The 17,010-nt window shown below is 37.7% G+C and overlaps 1 protein-coding gene and 1 long non-coding RNA gene across 6 annotated transcripts in view; one reads left to right on the top strand and one right to left on the bottom strand.

Moving 5' to 3' along the window:
• The window catches only part of CCDC141 (coiled-coil domain containing 141), a 204,814-nt gene that overhangs the window by 121,766 nt on the left and 66,038 nt on the right, over window positions 1-17,010 (top strand). For all 4 annotated transcript variants that reach the window (XM_017532732.2, XM_017532728.2, XM_017532729.2 and 1 more), the window contains one exon: window positions 8,102-8,274. In XM_017532732.2, coding sequence (XP_017388221.1) covers window positions 8,102-8,274 — 173 coding nt within the window. The remainder of the gene's footprint in view (window positions 1-8,101; window positions 8,275-17,010) is intronic.
• Window positions 3,986-17,010, bottom strand: part of LOC108307347 — a 44,406-nt gene continuing 31,381 nt past the window's right edge. Inside the window, exons 3-5 of one of the 2 annotated variants that reach the window (XR_001826520.2) lie at window positions 8,248-8,330; window positions 7,500-7,593; window positions 3,986-4,025 (exon numbers count right to left, since the gene is read on the bottom strand). This is a non-coding gene — a long non-coding RNA (uncharacterized LOC108307347). Of the gene's footprint in view, window positions 4,026-5,618; window positions 5,951-7,499; window positions 7,594-8,247; window positions 8,331-17,010 lie in introns of those variants that run through there. The other variant, XR_001826519.2, reaches the window with a different exon arrangement.

Genomic DNA, 17,010 nt, shown 5'->3' with positions numbered 1-17,010 from the left:
TTTATTGAGGTGATATAAATGAATTCAAGAAATTAGGCTAAATGTTATTTAGATATCAAAGAAAATGTAATTACTTTCAGTTTTATATTTCCTCAGCAGCCTGTCTTAATTTCCTCTTTTTCAGAACAACTCCCCTTTCACTTAGAAATAACTAAAGCCATCTGTGATCCCTCCCTCTCTTTTTCCATATTTGCATTCAGCTAATATATTATGTCCCTATTCTTCCCATGCATCAGATGGGTACTTGAGCAAATGCAATGGAAGATATAATCTCTGCTTTCCAGACCTTCTCAGTCAAGTTTAGATGAGGGGCAAGGGAACAGAAGGGCACTGGGCTGTGGGAAAGCTGTGATGGAGTAAGCCCGAAGCATTGGGGTACACAGAGCAGGGACCCTTAATCCAGCCTAGGGAAAAAAGAGTCAAGGAAGGCTCCCCAGAGGAGGTGACAGCTGAGATAAGTTTGAAAGGATGGGGCAAGAAGCGTCAAGGAATAGCCTGATGGTACAAAGTCATGCCGTGTTTGGGGAACCTAAGATAATCCAATTTGCTGGGAGTTTAGGGTGTACACCTAAAGTGATGAGAGACAAAGGTTGTAGAAGCAGGTGGGGATATCAGGCAGGGTTCTCAATAGCATGTTAAGGAGTTTCTATTTTATGCTGAACATGTCCTTAAATATGCAGAGTTATTTAAGATTGAAAAAGTCATGATGATGCAAACCTCACCACAAGAAGCAGATGATGTCTTAATTTATCCTCTTCCTGTACTCCCTCGGAGAGAATGATGACTGTAGGGTTTAGAAACCTTTGATTTTAGAGCTCAGAGTGCAGGCTATTTAAACCACAGCAAGTATTTGATAAATATGGCTACATTATTAGCATACAATTATTAAAATAGATATATGATAGAAAAAAATATAGAAAAAGGAACACCTTTAACATCTTAAATGTCTCATGAGAGCCCACAACTCAGTTTATGCCTAATAGTCTGATAATCAAGATGTTCAATTTTATTGTCCTCACTTATCAATACCTTTCACATTTAAGCTGTCAATGAATTTCTAAGTTAAGAGTGTATTAATTGGTTTCTCTTCTATGTGCAATATCAGATTGTTGCATTTCTCTATCGGCAGTAAACACATTCTGCCTAGTATTATAGTTATTTCTGGGTAGATTTCTTTTACTAAATTAAAATTTCTTGAGGGTAAGAAACACGTCCTTTTCACTTTGTGTTCACACACCTAGAGCAGTGACTTCTAGTTAGTGGGTATTCAATAATTACTTCAATGACCGAGAGCAGTGAAATATAAACTAGATTTTCAAGGCCAATTACATGAAATTGTTCGTAGGAGATTATATCGATCCAAGGTACTTGGGACTTAACCATTTTGAAAGACGATAACTTAATTTCTTTAATATACAAGGAACACAAATTTAAAGCTTCATCTCTGCATCATACCTGAGAAGGCAGATAGTGCTGTGCAAAGGGCTTGTCTTCTACACATAGTGCCTCCTCTGAGATAGCATTAATTGCTTATTTTGTATCATTTCCATAATATTTCTCTGTGCTCCTTAGAGATTATGTCTTGCTTTTTTTTTGAGACAGAGTCTTGCTCTGTCGCCAGGCTGGAGTGCAGTGATCCAATCTCAGCTCACTGCAACCTCTGCCTCCTCAATTCAAGCAATTATTCTGCCTCAGCCTCCCAAGTAGCTGAGATCACAGGCGTGTGCCACCACGCCCTGCTAATTTTTTTGTATTTTTAGTAGAGGCCGGGTTTCACCATGTTGGCCAGGATGGTCTCGATCTTTTGACCTCGTGATCCGCCCACCTCGGCCTCCCAAGAGAGAGATTATATCTTAATCTTTGTGATGTCACATGTGGTCAAAAAACTTGTGTTAGATGAATAAATGGCCATGTGACAAACCAATTTACATTTTGAGCTTGAGTTTTCTCTTTTCTAAAATCAGTCTAGTAATCCTTATCTACTTCAGAGAGTATCAGTCAATAATAAAAGTTCTTATAATTGGTGATAAATTATACACAATCTTTTTGGGATAGAGTTGGAGTGTGAAATAAATGGAATTGTAGGGTATTAAGTGAAAATTAGAAATGTTTGATAGCATGACACTTTGCCAAAATAACAGTAGATTTTGGAGCCAGAATGCCTGAGTATGAATCTGATCTCAGACATTTATTAGCTCCAAGACCCTGGACAATCACTTAACTTTCCTGTGCATTTGGCTTTTTTAACCTGTAAAATAGAAGTACTATTGGTACCTTACAGGGTCATTGTGCTAAGTAAGTTAACACCTGGCTAGAGCACAGAACTGCTAAGCACTCACTAAGTGCTAGCCATTATTTTGTCTTTATATATGAATTTAATACTGCAGTAGCCACTCTAATGTGATTTAATGCTTTTGCTCATTTTCATATTCCCAGCACATAGCTGAGTACACAGTCCATAGATTTCAGTGTTTTCTTGAATAAGTGAAAAAATAAATGCTTTACACATTATAAATGGACATTTTCTGTATTGATATTCCCAAGATCACCTTAAAGTCATTTAGGTCAACTTAGAGAAAAGAAACCAGAAATTACAAATAGTGACTAGCTGTCTAAAGTGCTATTGAATGGGTCTAGTTGTACTTCTTGCCTCAGAACAAGAGATGGTCAATGCGTAAACTTCCTCCACTTCTTGTTGATAAATGCTGCAGATACTTACCACTTTTAATCCCAAACTCCTTTTATTCCAGTGTTTTCTCAGCTTTTCAGATTAGGAGACAAAAGGCTTCCATAGGTGCTGATGGCATTTAATACCTCTCATTAATACCATGAATTCACCCTGGAACAAAAAGGGAGCTCTGGGGTCCAGCAGCAACTGCCCTTGACAGGCAAGCAATAAGCTGGAGCAGCAGTAGGGGACAGGAAGTATTGGGAGCTTAAAAATCATATCACCCTTATACCGAGGTGTTCATGGCATTTGAAAGGTTGGGCAGATTTGGGCAGAACATGAATTAGGAATCAGTTCCCCAGAGTGGGAACCACCAGAAGTTATCTCCGGTGATGTATAGGAAAGGAAATGGAAGTTTTTGGTCTTTGTAATGAAACCCAAGGGAAATCTGAATCTCTCCAGGTAATGGAATCTGGTGCTCTAATTAGAAGCACTAATTAAACTCAGCTCAGCACTGAGCTGAGATTTGTGTTTTTGGTAGTTACAAGCATTCCTACAAAATTCTCTCCAGCCACTAGACTCGTGGAAGGGAATTTTTTAGGTTTGGCTGTTTTCTTTCTGTTGTTGTTCCTGCTTAATTGTCTCTCTTCAAATTGATTAGTCAAGAAGCAAACAGTATTACTTATTAAACACCTTTTGTGAAACAGCATGATAGAATTATGCTAGATGACTCATGGCTCTTGTTTGAATTCATCCTGTAGATATTTTTAAAAGAATGAAGCGTGCCATGTCCTGGTACTATCTCTATTTGATTTGGTGTAGGCTGCCGTGGGTCCTGTACTAAACAAGGGAAAAAGGAAAGGTCTTTATTAGTTTCATAAAGAACAAGCACCAAGCAAGTCCTTAGTCTTTACCAAAACAAGGCCAAAAAGAGTTGATTCATTTTCTTATTTGCCTAGAAACTGAATAGTACGTGTAAAATGGTCAACAAGAGCTGGGAACCAGAGGGATAAAATAGATTTGTCCTGTGTCGTTTTTTCCCAATCCAGTCATAGTAGCTTTATTTGACTTGCACATATAAGGTTTGAAGAAAGAGGATATGTGAAGGAAAAAAGACTAAAGGGAAAACACTCCTTCCAAAGGAGTTTATATGGGGGTCACAGTGTTCTTATTGCCAGAAATAATATGTTCTGTACTGTGTGTACAGCAGAGGGAGTCTTTCCAGGTTGGATCCTGTATCAGGTTCTTTATGGATACACTACATAGAAAAGCACTCAGTTCTATTTTGGGGGTAGATTAAGTGAAAGCAATGATACTTAGATCATTTCTGGAGCTGGCACATAGTTCTCATCAAGTTCTGCATAAGAATAAGAGAAATGAGTTTGCATATAATTCAGACAATCACAGACAGTGTAGTCTTCTTGAAAGTAGCTTTCTGTTAAGATCCAGAAATTTAACTCTTATTTCTGTGTCTACAGATTATTCCTATTAGGGTTTGGTTAGAATTGAGGTCCACATGCAGCCCGTCTTACCAATATTCTACAAATGTGTTTGGTGAGCTAATGAAGGAATAAAATCACTTACCTCCTTTCTACTGCTCTAGTTCTATTAAGTGTAATACGCAGAACAATGTATAGTAAATATTTTCTTTACATATTTGAGAAAAATCTCTGGAAGATAACTTGGCTATTTTGATTCTCAGTTCTGGGTTTTCTTCGTCCTTCACGTATCATTCCCTCTTTCTAGTGAATGCTTAGTCTTTCAATTTATTTCTATTTTATTAGGAAGTAATACTTTCATTGTAATATTCAGGAAGGGGTGGAGTGATATCATACATGCATCCAATGACCTTGTGGCTTTAGCATCTAAGTCCAACAAAGATGAGAACAATGCCTGAGCATTTGAGAGTGGCAGATGTTCAGTGGGGCCACAGAGGAAGGGCCCATGTGGGATGAATGACAAGCACCAGGTAGCCATGCTCTTCTCAGTGACTTTTTAAAGATGGGTTCTATCATTCAACATTTAGAGTAACAACCAGTGTTTTCCGAGTACCTACTACATATCTAACATGAAACCCACTTACTTTTATACATTTTTCTTTCTAATTCTCAAAACAACAAACATAACATGTATTAGGGTAATAGTGGCTTAATATTAGAAATTGGAGTTAAATGTGTAGGCAAGAAAAAGCACTTTGGAATTTTCCATTCTTTCTCCATTCACACTGAAAACTTGAGAATTATCATAAGGGAAGAAAGGCAAAAAGGCTCGGACATTTACATACAGACTTTCCCTTTATTTCTTCCTTTAGTTTAGCTCAGGGTTCTCAATTCTAAATGTGAATGCATGTTACTATATGTACTAATTTCACATATATTAAACTTTAAGGGTGATTTAAGGGAGTTCAAGATGATCTTGACTATGCCAGGTTTTTGCTTTAGGCATTGACTTTAACCCCCAATTAACAACAAACTCCGCTTATTCAAAATAAGCAATGTGAATTTTAAAATATGTTTTAAAATTTCAGAAACAGTGGTTATTGGCAAATGATGTTTCAGTGGGTTATGGAAGGATAGAGAAAGTCATTGAATCATCTTCTCCTTTTTTTTTTGGAGACAGAATTTTACTCTCATTGCCCAGGCTGGAGTGCAATGGCGCGATCTCGGCTCACTGCATCCTCCGCCTCCCAGGTTCTAGTGATTCACCTGCCTCAGCCTCCTGAGTAGCTGGGATTACAGGTGTGTGCCACCAGGCCCAGCTAATTTTTTTGTATTTTTAGTAGAGACAGGGTCTCACCATGTTGGCCAGGCAGGTCTCAAACTCCTGACCTCAGGTGATCCCACCTACCTCTGCCCCCCAAAGTGCTGGGATTACAGGCATGAGCCCACCCCTTCCACCCTTCCCTGAATGTTATAATAAAAGTATCACTTCCTAATAAAATAAAAATAAATTGAAAGACTAAGCATTCACTAGAAGGAGGGAATGATATATCAAAGACAAAGATAACCCATAACTGAGAATCAAAATAGCCAAATTATCTTACAGAGGTTTTTCTCAAATGTGTAAGGAAAATATTTACTATAAATTGTTCTATGTATCACACTTAATAAAACTAGAGCAGTAGAAAGGAGGTAAGTGATTTTATTTCTTCATTACCTCAACAAATACATTTGCAGAATACCTATTGGTATGATGGGCTGGATGCTGACCTCAATCCAACTGATGCCCAGCCAATCATCTTTTCTATCATCAACATCTTGTTGTACTTGGCTCCATTGCCAACTACAGGAAAGCAAAATAATCAGATAAAGAAGAGTTCTTCAGGTTCAAACTTTCTTTAATTAAGTTCTCTTTCTTTTACAGTCCTATAGTATAAGAGAAATCTCTCAACCTTTTTCTGTATTTTTTCTAACCTATAAGAAGAAAAGGTAGAGACATATTTACAATAAGTAAGTTTTAAAATCCCTCCTTTCCACCCAAAATTATAACTTTCTCTGAAACAGCCCTTCCTTCTTAAGTCTTCCAAGGTAATCCTTTGCCACATGGCACTACAACCCAGGGTTTAAGAGCAGTGGTCTCAAAGCCAGACAAATGGGATATAAATTGCAAATCTGCCCCTGGATAGAAGAGTTACTTTGTGCAATTTACTTAACCTCTCTGAGACTCAGTTTTCTCAGTCATATAATGGGGATAATTTCTTAATTCCTCTTAGAACTGTTAAGGGGAATATGCCTGGAACTAAGCAGGCATTCAATATTCGTTGACTAAATAAGAATTGTGCAACACACAGTATTGAAGCAAGCACGTAGTTAGTTCTTATTAAACTAGAGTTATTATTATAACTTCCTCTTCACTGCTAAATAAATGAGAATGATTTTGTTTTAAACATTCTAAATAAACAGAATTGCAGACTTGGTAGACATGAGGACATTGGTGGGAAAAATAGAATATCAGTGTATAAGTAGTAAGGCACTGTTTGAGTGATTTCATTTGTAAATTCAAATTTTGCCCAGTTCCAATTCTGCCACTGGAGCTCACCCCGTGAGGTGGCAGCAGGCACAGGGTCATGAGTGCATTTGTGCACCTCCATAACCAGAGCCTCCACACTTGCCTTCACCTGTGTTGCTCCAGCACCAGCTCATCCTTGCTCGCATGGTCTCCTTCAGGCCTTAGTGGTACCGGACTCATGAGTCTATCTGTTCTCATTTCTTCTGGTCTGGGATCCTTACCTAGTCTTCTATGAGGTCTTCCCACTCCATTGGTCAGCTCCTGCCAAGCTCACTGGCTTCCAACTCAGCAACCCAGGGCAGCTACACTTCAAGGCCTCTGCCTGACTACACAGCACTGCCCAGCTGACTGTGTTAGGATTATTTTTCAGATTGGAATAGAACATTCCATAAGGTGACTTCTTCCAATAGTGCTAAAGGCCAATGTGGCAAAAGCTCCCATGCCATTCAGATTTTCTTCAATGTACCTAATACATTTGTTCTCTATGTTGAAATTATTCCTAGAGACATCAGATGAGCTATCAGGAGACCTTCAAAGATGACTGTACTCTGCTTTCTGTCTTTCTCCTCATATTTCCACAGTCTTCTTTCATTGCCTTTATATCATACACTCCTCCATCTAAATGCCAACTAAGCCTTAATGGTCCAATGGCTAACTCCTCTCTAGTTTATGTTAATTCTATAAGCTTAATCCTGCATGCTTGGTTGTTGATCTGCTAATAAAGGAGGGAAATAAAGGAATTTTAAAATCTTCTCTCAAGACAATATCTTGGTTTGTTTTTTCTGCATAATCCTATTTCTGCATGTCAGAAGCTAAATATTACCTTGGTCTTATTCTTTGCACTGCTTCACAACAAAATTCTAATCTCTTTGAAGACAGATGGATGCCTTGGATGAATTAGGCTGAAGATCTTATATCTGCAAAAGCAAGAGAAAAAAGGGTCACTCATAATTTCTTGAATATTTCCCTACAATGTTTCAAGAGCAAAGTGGAATTTACTGGGAAATTTCCTCTAAAGAATATTACAGAAACATTTGGGCCGTAAAAGCCTGCATAATCTTTTTAAATAACTCATCTATTATTTGTATACAGTACAAAATGCACAAAATAAACCAGACCGACTCTCCAAATTCTATGCAGTTATAACTCTTTGTGTTGTATAGATACATTCTCAATGTAAGCTATATTGGTGATTTTATGGTATTGACATTTATTTATATTGAACTAAGCTATGATTGGTTTCCCTAAATGGAGCCTTAAAAAACTATACAGCTTTTTTCCAACAACCTTCAAAGATTAAGATTGTTGTTTTCTGTTATAATGAAACTAATAAATTGTTCAGCCTGGTTTAATTGCTAGTGTTTCTTGTACACAATGATGTACATTTTAAACTAGAAAAGCAGAAAATTATGTTTTCTTTGGCAGGCATTTGATGTACTTGGAAGAGTTGAAGCTTACCTTAAGCTCCTTAAATCAGAGAGTTTAAGTCTGGCTGTTTTGGCAGCGAGGCATGAGGAATTACACAGAAAAATTAAAGACTGCACAGCTGATGCTTTGCAAAAGGGACAAACCGTAATCAGCCAAGTAGCCTCCTGCAGGTGAGTCAAGTCTATTTCTTCCTCAGTGTAAAAAGCTTTTTCACAGCTTCCACAACCTGTTAAAAAAGATGCATGATTGTCTTTTTCTGGTTCAGTTGTTTTGCTGCATTATGATATGGCTTAAAAGGATCTATTGAAGTTTGATCAACAGCTATTCTGAACACAGCCATTGCTCATCCAGAAGTGAGGCCATATTCTGAGCCTGGGGACTTATATATGCTAAAGCTTTCTGTTTACTTGGTTCTGAGGAGGGGAAAGGGGATGGAAAAAATAAGAAATGGAGCTTTAGTTCTCAAGGCTTTTCAAACCCTAGCATCTTCATGGAATAGCTCCTTCCCTTTGGTTTGTGAATCTTGAGTCTGTCCTGCCCCTTTTTTTCTTTCTGGAAGAAAATAAAATACCAGAATTTCCTCCAGTTATGACTTTGGTGGCTCACCATGCAAAACCCTAAGTAAACAGTGATAATTTGAATACAACTGCTGGGCTCCAGACCCCATGCTTTTGAACCATGCTCTAGGTGGGAATGTTTTATGAGCACATTTGGTGAATACATCAGTATTGAGCATAGTAGGCATGATGAGAGAGAAAAATCTTGAGAAACAGAGAGAGAATGCAGTGGGAAAGCATGGGAAAGAACAGGGATTGGAAGACAAAGAGGAAATGACAGAGCAGATAGTGGAAAGCATATTGACCAGGAAGAAATGAAAGCAGGGCTTACATTTTGGCAGAGAGCGACAAAACAAGAATTTCAAATAGGTTAAAACCAGTTTTTCAGCTTCCATGTCTACAGTCTCCCTGAAACTCAAAGACATTCAATTTGAAGAACCATAAATAGGTAAAATATGATAAAATCATTTTATTTCTGTTTAAACCCTTGTTCTGTTGATTTGGTAAGTTTGGGTTTGGGGAAATATTCTTTCCAGAAGACAGTCTGAATCCAGACAGAGGTATTTAACCCAGGGTTTGTGATGTTTGCTACAGAACCATGCACAACTAAGATTAGAAATAATCCAAGGTCTTCCAATAAAATCCAAAACGTTGAGGCTATGAGGACCAGGGATTCTCCCCTTTGAAAAATGAATGACTATGTTTTTTTTCTAAGTTTCTTTACTTTAGCTCCAAGCCTTGTATCAAGTAATAGGGTGTTAACCAGGCGTCAGGAGTTTTAAGGCGTTCCCATCTAGGCACAAAATATGGGTACAGGCACTCCTCCTTCTCCTCCTTTCTAGCTTTTCCAGAAGGTATAAATGTCTTGAGCAATACAGTAACACACTATGGGGTGGAAGAGACACTTATTGTGCCTGGACTCACAGTACATGTTGGTCATTGATTTGAGTCATATCATGACTGAATTAGGTGGTTGGGTTTCCATTTATCATTTTAAAATGATACATTCCCAGTTTAACAAATGGGTCTCAAAGTACAGACGTTATTTCTCTGGTCAGGCTACTCTTTGCTTGTGGCATGTTCCCTGGCTATGGAAAGGTTCCTTTCGCACATGGGGAGATCACCATGTAGCCAAAGACCTCTGGCCAAATCTCTGGAGTTCTGTTTGTGGCTTACTCCTTCCTATCTGGTGTCCTGCCCACAAATTCGAGATGCCTTGACTCAAAGTCTGATTCCTGTCTTCTCAACTCAACAAGAGCTCCGGGTTCTGTTTGGGTTCTACCTCTCTGGGCTTTGATCTAAAAATTACCTTCCAGGCAGTAAACTAGTGAAATCATAAGACTCGTCTCATGTATTTTCCTTCTCTAAGAGATCACTGCCCTGTGCTACCTATTGTTCAGTGTCTGAAAACCATTGTTTCATGTACTTGTTTTTCTAGTTGGTTAAGGCATGAGGGTAATAAATCCAGTCCCCGCTTCTTGACCAGAAACTGAAGTTCCCTATTCAGTTTTGATGCGTTAACAACTGGAGTTAGAAGGTGGTCACAACTTTTTACTGCTAAATTTTATGCTGTTTGCTCTAATCAGTAATGCTTTATTTAAAAAAAATAAGAGGGAAGCTGCTTTTATTTTATATACATTCTATCTTTGAGGTTTTATTGACTATTTTTAGCCATTCATTTTGTCATGGTTGATTATTTACTCCTTTATGTGCTTAGTGCTGTCTCATTCAATTACAAACAAAGAAACAAAAACCCCAACTCTGCAAAGTAGACATCTTCATTTCACAAAGAGGTAACTGAGATTCAGAGAAGTTAAGTTTAAATGTCATGGCATTGTTTTTGGCCCTCAGAATGTATGAATTAAACTCCCTTGACACAAGTCTAAGGTTCCTTTTACATACCAGTTTTCTTTTTACCTCTTTTGCTCTTTTTGGTCTTAATTTTTACATAATTATTGTTTTTCAAAGAGACATCTATAATTCTGCCTTTCATCATGCAGACTGGTTTCAATAGAAGAAGAAATAATTAGGGACCATTTTGAAAAGCTTGAATTAATGCTTAGGTAACTGGATTTAAGAAAATCGTTAGCAATATGGTTTCTGTCAACATCATAGTTTCAAGGTATTTGGTTTCCTCGATATTTCATAATATTTTATAAACCAAATACTGTCTTCATTTTGCAGGAGGAGCTGAAGATAAAATTGTTTCTTGGCAAAGGACACTTTTTGATTCAGAAGGTAGATGTAGAATAAAAATCCATTAAAAATTGAACTGAAATGCGTTAGACTGTCAGTGGCAAACTAGAGCCATACATTGCTACTCACCTCAATCTCATGTATTCTGTTTGGGATTTGCTTCCTTTCCTCATCTAATAATTTATGTGCTCAATGGCCTGAGTCACCATCACAAGAAATAAATAGAACCTAAGGATAAGATTTCAAGTTCCAGCCACTGCTAGAGTGAAGATGGAGTTTAGAATGCTAGCAGTGGAAATCAATGGAAATTTCAACAGAGCAAAGCAGATATTGTTGAACATCACAGTAGCTTCTGAGACTTCTGAGTGCCGGTGTCACCCATGGGACACAATATATTAAGATTCCTATTACCGGACACCAGAAAACTGGTATGTATAAGAAACCCAAGACTTCATGTTAAAGGAATTTTGGTTCATATATTCTGAACACCAAAAGGATGCCCTGACATTTAAACTTAACTTCTCTGAATCTCAGTTTTCTCTTTGTAAAATGAAGATATACATTTTATAAAGTTTCTTTTTAAATTGAATGGGACAGCACCACCAGGTGAGCATAAACTCACTTGTTTATTGAGCCCTCTCTATGTGCACCACCATCAGCACACAGAAAAAGCTCAATAAACAAGTACAGTGACACATCACTTAACAGTGAGGATGCATTCTGAGAAATGAGTCTTAGGTGATTTTCTGGTGTGTGAACACCATGGAGTGCACTTACACACACCTACACATCCTTACACATGGTATAGCCTACTACATAACTAAGCTAGCTTATTGTTTCTAGGCGGCATACCTGTGCAGCATGTTACTATATTGAATATTTTAGGCAAATGAAACATACTGGTATCTGTGTATCTAAACAGAAAAAGTACAATAAAAATACAGCATTATAATCTTATGGGACCAGCATCATTGATTGAAATGTTTTATGGTATGTAACTATGCTTCTTTTTTACTTTCTATATAAAGAGCTCAAAAAACAAAATACTGAGGGTAATATGATCGTTTCAAATGATTACGACACAGTCAGTTTTACCAAATTGTGTTCATTTTCACTAACTGGGAAGGCAATATTTGAAATAGGAAAGATAAGCACTTACCTTAATGTAATAGAAGGCTTAATTTAGTATCGGGGCAGGTAGGCATCTCAGAGGCCCTTTGTTCTGATTTTTTTTTTTCTGTTAGTCAAAAAAAATAGGACCTCAGAAGTCTGCATTTATCTGAGATGAAGATTCCTTAGTAAATCTGAGACCCTTTCATTATTGTTCTGTAATTGCTACTTTATTAGGGGTGTACCCACACTATTTTACTATTGTGGAATTGAATACATTTGAAGTTTGAGCAGCTTCACAAAGCAAATTGTGGTTATTTACATGTTTTCTTGCCCTTTCTATTTCCTGTCTTTAAGCTGATGATAATTTAGAGTCATTATTAAATAGTTGTTACCTTTTGGAGTATAATATCTTTTACATAACCACTTTAATTTTAAAGGCATCTTAGTGGATTCTTTATGACGCCTACAAGTGCATGTAATAACAGTTGTCTTAGTCCATTTTCTGTTGCTGTAGAAGAGTACCTGAGACTGGGTAATATACAAAAGAAAGAAGTTTGTCTAGCTCATTATTCTGGAGCTTGGAGGGCCAAGAATGGGTGGACACATATGGTCAGCTTCTGGTAAGAACCTCATGCTCCCTTATAACATGGTGGAAAACTGGAAGGAAACCAGGTGTGTGTGAAAAAAGGGCAAAACACAAGAGGCAGCCTCGCTTTATAACATCCTGCTCTAGTGGGAACTAATCCATTTCTGAGAGAACTAACTCAGTCTTATGGAAAAGACATGAATCCACCTTAATGACCGTGTTATTTACCTCTTGAGGACACCAGCTCCCAACACCACGACCTTGAGGACCAAGCCTCAACCTGAGTTTTGGTGGGGACAAACCATACTCAAACCACATGGCCAAGCTTAGACTTACGGTGATACCGAAAGCTGCTGGCTTCCAGCCTTCCTTATCTCTCCCTAAGCATCATCCTTGAGAACCAAGTCTAAAGAAAAACCAAAGCTGTCTTGCTACCAAGCAGAATTTTGCGTTTATTAAGCCACAGGAATCTGTGGTAATTGGAAGTGCTGGGTCCAGGACCTTGTGTGAGGGTCAAGTTTTCTATAATGGGACAAAAAATGAGGGACCTCTTTTCTTTCTTTCAGTACTCTTACCAATTCAGAGCTCAAAAGCATACAAAAACCCAGCAAGACCAGGCTACCTTGTGAAATATTCATTTGCCTTTCCTGTTTGCTAAAATTAACTTACATAATTTACAAATAAACTTACTAGAGAGTTATTTCTACACCTGCCTTAAGGGACTGTGTAAGTTTTCATTATACCTCATCATGGTGGATTTAAGCTTATATGCCTCATCCTAACTGAATATTTTGCTTTGGTATAACTTTAAGTATTATCTGTTTTGATTCAACACTTACTACTTTCTTAATGTAGATCTTCCTATTTTCATGTTTTACAGAGACATAAAACAGGAGTTAATTGGATTTTGCTTTCTTTTCCCACAATTTCCATTTGTGTTGGCTACACCTACATCCTTTGGTTGATATTGTGTGTGGTTATGAACTTTTTGGACAGAACATGGTCCACTCATTCATTTGTTTATTCAGAAATATTTATTGAGCATCTTTCATAAATCAGATGTTCCCAACAATCAAATGTAATAGGTGAAGTGTTCATTTTTATGGTGCCTATGCTATTCTGTTGATAAGAAGGAGCCAATAAATATCAAATACATAAGATGCTCTTACACAGCAATGAGCACTATGAAAAAATATAAAAGGGAAATGAGATAGAGTGACTGTGAGCAGGAGATTATTTTAGACATTGAAGTCAGAGAAGGCCTCTCTACGAACAAAGGGGACTACCCTGCAAACAGCTGGGAGATGAGTGGACCAGGCAGAGCAATAGCAAGGGTGCCACAGAGAGAAAGGTGGTGTGGCTGGAGTAGCGGGTATCGGGGGAAAGGGTGTCAGACAAGACTACAAAGTGAGGGAGGAGGTAGACTCTGTTCAAAGACTCATTAGCAATAATGGCAAACACTTCTGTGCTCTAGATGTAATTTAATCCTCAAAACTACCCTGTGAAATGGGGACTACTATTATCATTGTTCCTGTTTTGCTGATGAGGAAACTGGGGCACAAACAAGTTCGCTAACTTGCCCTATTGCCTGTCACACTGCAGTAAGAGGCGGTGTGAGTACTTAAGAGCTGATCTGAACTACTCTGTTAGGTTGCTAGTTCTTTGTCTTTCTACTGCTTTTATTCAGCTTTAATCAATAACAAGGAGCCTGGTGACTAAATGAACACGGATCCTTTTGTTGTATATTTTAGTGCACTCAAAATTTACTCTAGCTTCTAGCTTCAGCTCAAGTCCCAACTTCTCTGCAAAGTTTTTCTTTCTTTCAGTTCATTTAAGAAGTTATTAAATGTACGTATGAACATCTTATATGACATACCAGCACTAAGCCTCAGGGACAATCAAAGTCATATAAAACTGACCCCAAATCCCCAGAACCTGTCCCATGTCCAGTCAGGGAGCTGCACATCAAGGAAGTGTGCTCCAGGCGTGAGGGGGCCATGAGTACAGTGGGTATCAGGGTCATTTCTTCAGAGAAGGGAGATGCAATCCTGAAGTCTGAAATCAGGAGAGGCCAAGTGAGGGGGTTACATCTAAGAGGGCTATGAATGGTTGCTGTATTTATATAGGTGAAGGGTCTATATCTTCAAGCCAAGATAAACTGAATCAATACCTACCACATACGTTTCTTTGAATTTCTTTGTATTTGTCGCATCTATCTCGTGGCTTCACTTTTCATTCTGTGCTGGGCTGAATCATTCTTTAGTTACTTCATTTGTCACAGTATCGTCTCCTCATTCAAACCATGATATCACCCCAAGGGCTGAAAGCATCCAAGAAACCTCTTTCTACCTTCCTTAGTTTAGTATTACATTACACTAGTATTACATACTAGCTGACTTGATTTGAAATGTTAAGGGGCTGGCATTACATTGAAGGAAAGCCCTTATCATAGGGAAAATATTTACAAAGATCTTAACAAACAAAAACAATATCAACTCTCCATCAAAACAAACACATTTCATTTGCCTAGTAGATTCATCTATGACTGTGTTTTATATCAACTGTACTAAGCATTTAAGAACTTAAAAATAACTGCTTTTAAGAGAATTTGATGATGCATTTAGATGGTAAATGTCAGATAGTGAAATTTAGGAAATTACAAAGTTGAGTTCTTATGACAGTCTTAACCCATCCGCTTTCCAAATATTTTCATGTCTATATTAAGCTGTTCTTTTTAGAGGCTCGGTAAATGTCATAACTGCAATCTTGGCTTGTTAACACTGTTAAGGATTTTATCATTCTAAAACTGTTAGCATGGAAAGTACCAAAATCTCATACTTTCCATTAAATCCAGGAGTAACCACACTAGGTTCTCATAAAGTATCTTTATCACTGCAATATGAATTTATTCATTTATAATGATGATGTAAAGTGAAATAGCAAAGATTCCAGAGTAAAAAGATATGGACCCACAGAACCTCCAGAGGAAGGCTGACTAAAGAGGCAGAAATCTCTGCCCTGGATGATTGAGGACTCCTCTCATATTAGAGGGTTTGGGGAGAAGAGGACAAAGAAGAGAGACAGAGATGTAAGGGGATGTATTTATGAACAAGATGCTCATCACAGTGCTATTTATAATGGTGCAAACCTGAACACCCCCTAAATATTTCCAGAAACTAGGGAAATGTTTGAATAGTTTAAGGGAAAGGACATAATGGAATAATCTAAGTCCATATTAAATGGTTTTTTGAAGAATGTTTAAAGACAGAGGATCATCAAAATATAATGGTAAGTAGGTACAAGTGGGTCTCACATTCTCTCTATGGAATAATACTAATGTGAGCTGGAGTAGGTGAGGAGGGGCAGGGGACTGCCAAAAGAACATCTTTTTGAAAGGAAATACGCTGAAAGATATTTTTATGTTTTCCAAATAATCTCAAATGTGTGCATTTATCTGTTTAGCTCTTGCTGTGCCCTTTTAATCTCAGTACTATGTTGTAAATTATGAGAAAATTTCAGCAATTATCTTTTCAAACATTACTTTTCTGCTATTCCCTTTTTTCTCTTCTCCTATACCTTCTATTAGAAGAGTATTGAAGCCTCGTGGTCTCTTTCAGGTCTCTTACCTGTCTTCCATATTTTATCACTGTTTTAACTCTTTGTGTTGCATTCTCTGTGGGTCCTCAGGCTATTTTTTCTTTTGTTAATTTTCTCTTTGTTTTCATTCATTGATTTCTTATTTTAGAAAATATATTGTTTTCATTTCTGTAATTTCTAATTAATTTTTTATATCTAATTTTGTTTCAGACTGTTTGTTTCAGTTTCTTGCTCTTTTATTGTGGGTGTTGGTTTTTCTTTTGTATCTGATGATCTCAGGCATTTACTTTAAAGTCATTGTCAAATTGTTCTATTTATTTTCTTTTCAACGGGAGTACATTTATCTCTTGGTTGTTGAATGTCTTGGGTTTGCTTTTCCTCATGTGTTTTGAGATTTTGGATTGGACTCTCATTTGGAGTGGGAGGTTTTCTTCCCTTGACTTTCTTTTGCTTGCTTTCTTCTCTTGTTGCTCTTTCCTCCTTAGCAGCTTTGCAGTAACCAACAGGACTTGTAGGACCTTCAGTCCAGAATCAAAATGTCCTTCTGTTATTTGATTAGGGTCACACAAGCTCTATGGAGATATTGTGGCTCTTGCAGATGCAGTCAGGAAACCAGAAGAGGGCTTAATGTGGTTCCTGATGGCTCTGCCATGTTTCATTCCATGGTCCCCATAGCAGTTGCCAACAGCATTTTCAACCTCCCCTAATGAGGGCGGAGAATTCAGCTCTGCTACTGATTTGAGGAAGAATCCTATAGAAATGGAACTTCTGGCCATCTCACATGCATCTGAACAAGAAACCAGGAGCCCTGTAACTTCAGTCACACTTACTGCTTTCTGTTTCTACTTTGTTATATA

Source organism: Cebus imitator, unplaced genomic scaffold (genome assembly GCF_001604975.1).
Source record: "Cebus imitator isolate Cc_AM_T3 unplaced genomic scaffold, Cebus_imitator-1.0 Scaffold78, whole genome shotgun sequence".
NCBI lineage: Eukaryota > Metazoa > Chordata > Mammalia > Primates > Cebidae > Cebus > Cebus imitator.
The sequence above is the reverse complement of the archived record's forward strand: the minus strand, read 5'-3'. Positions and strand labels throughout refer to the sequence as shown.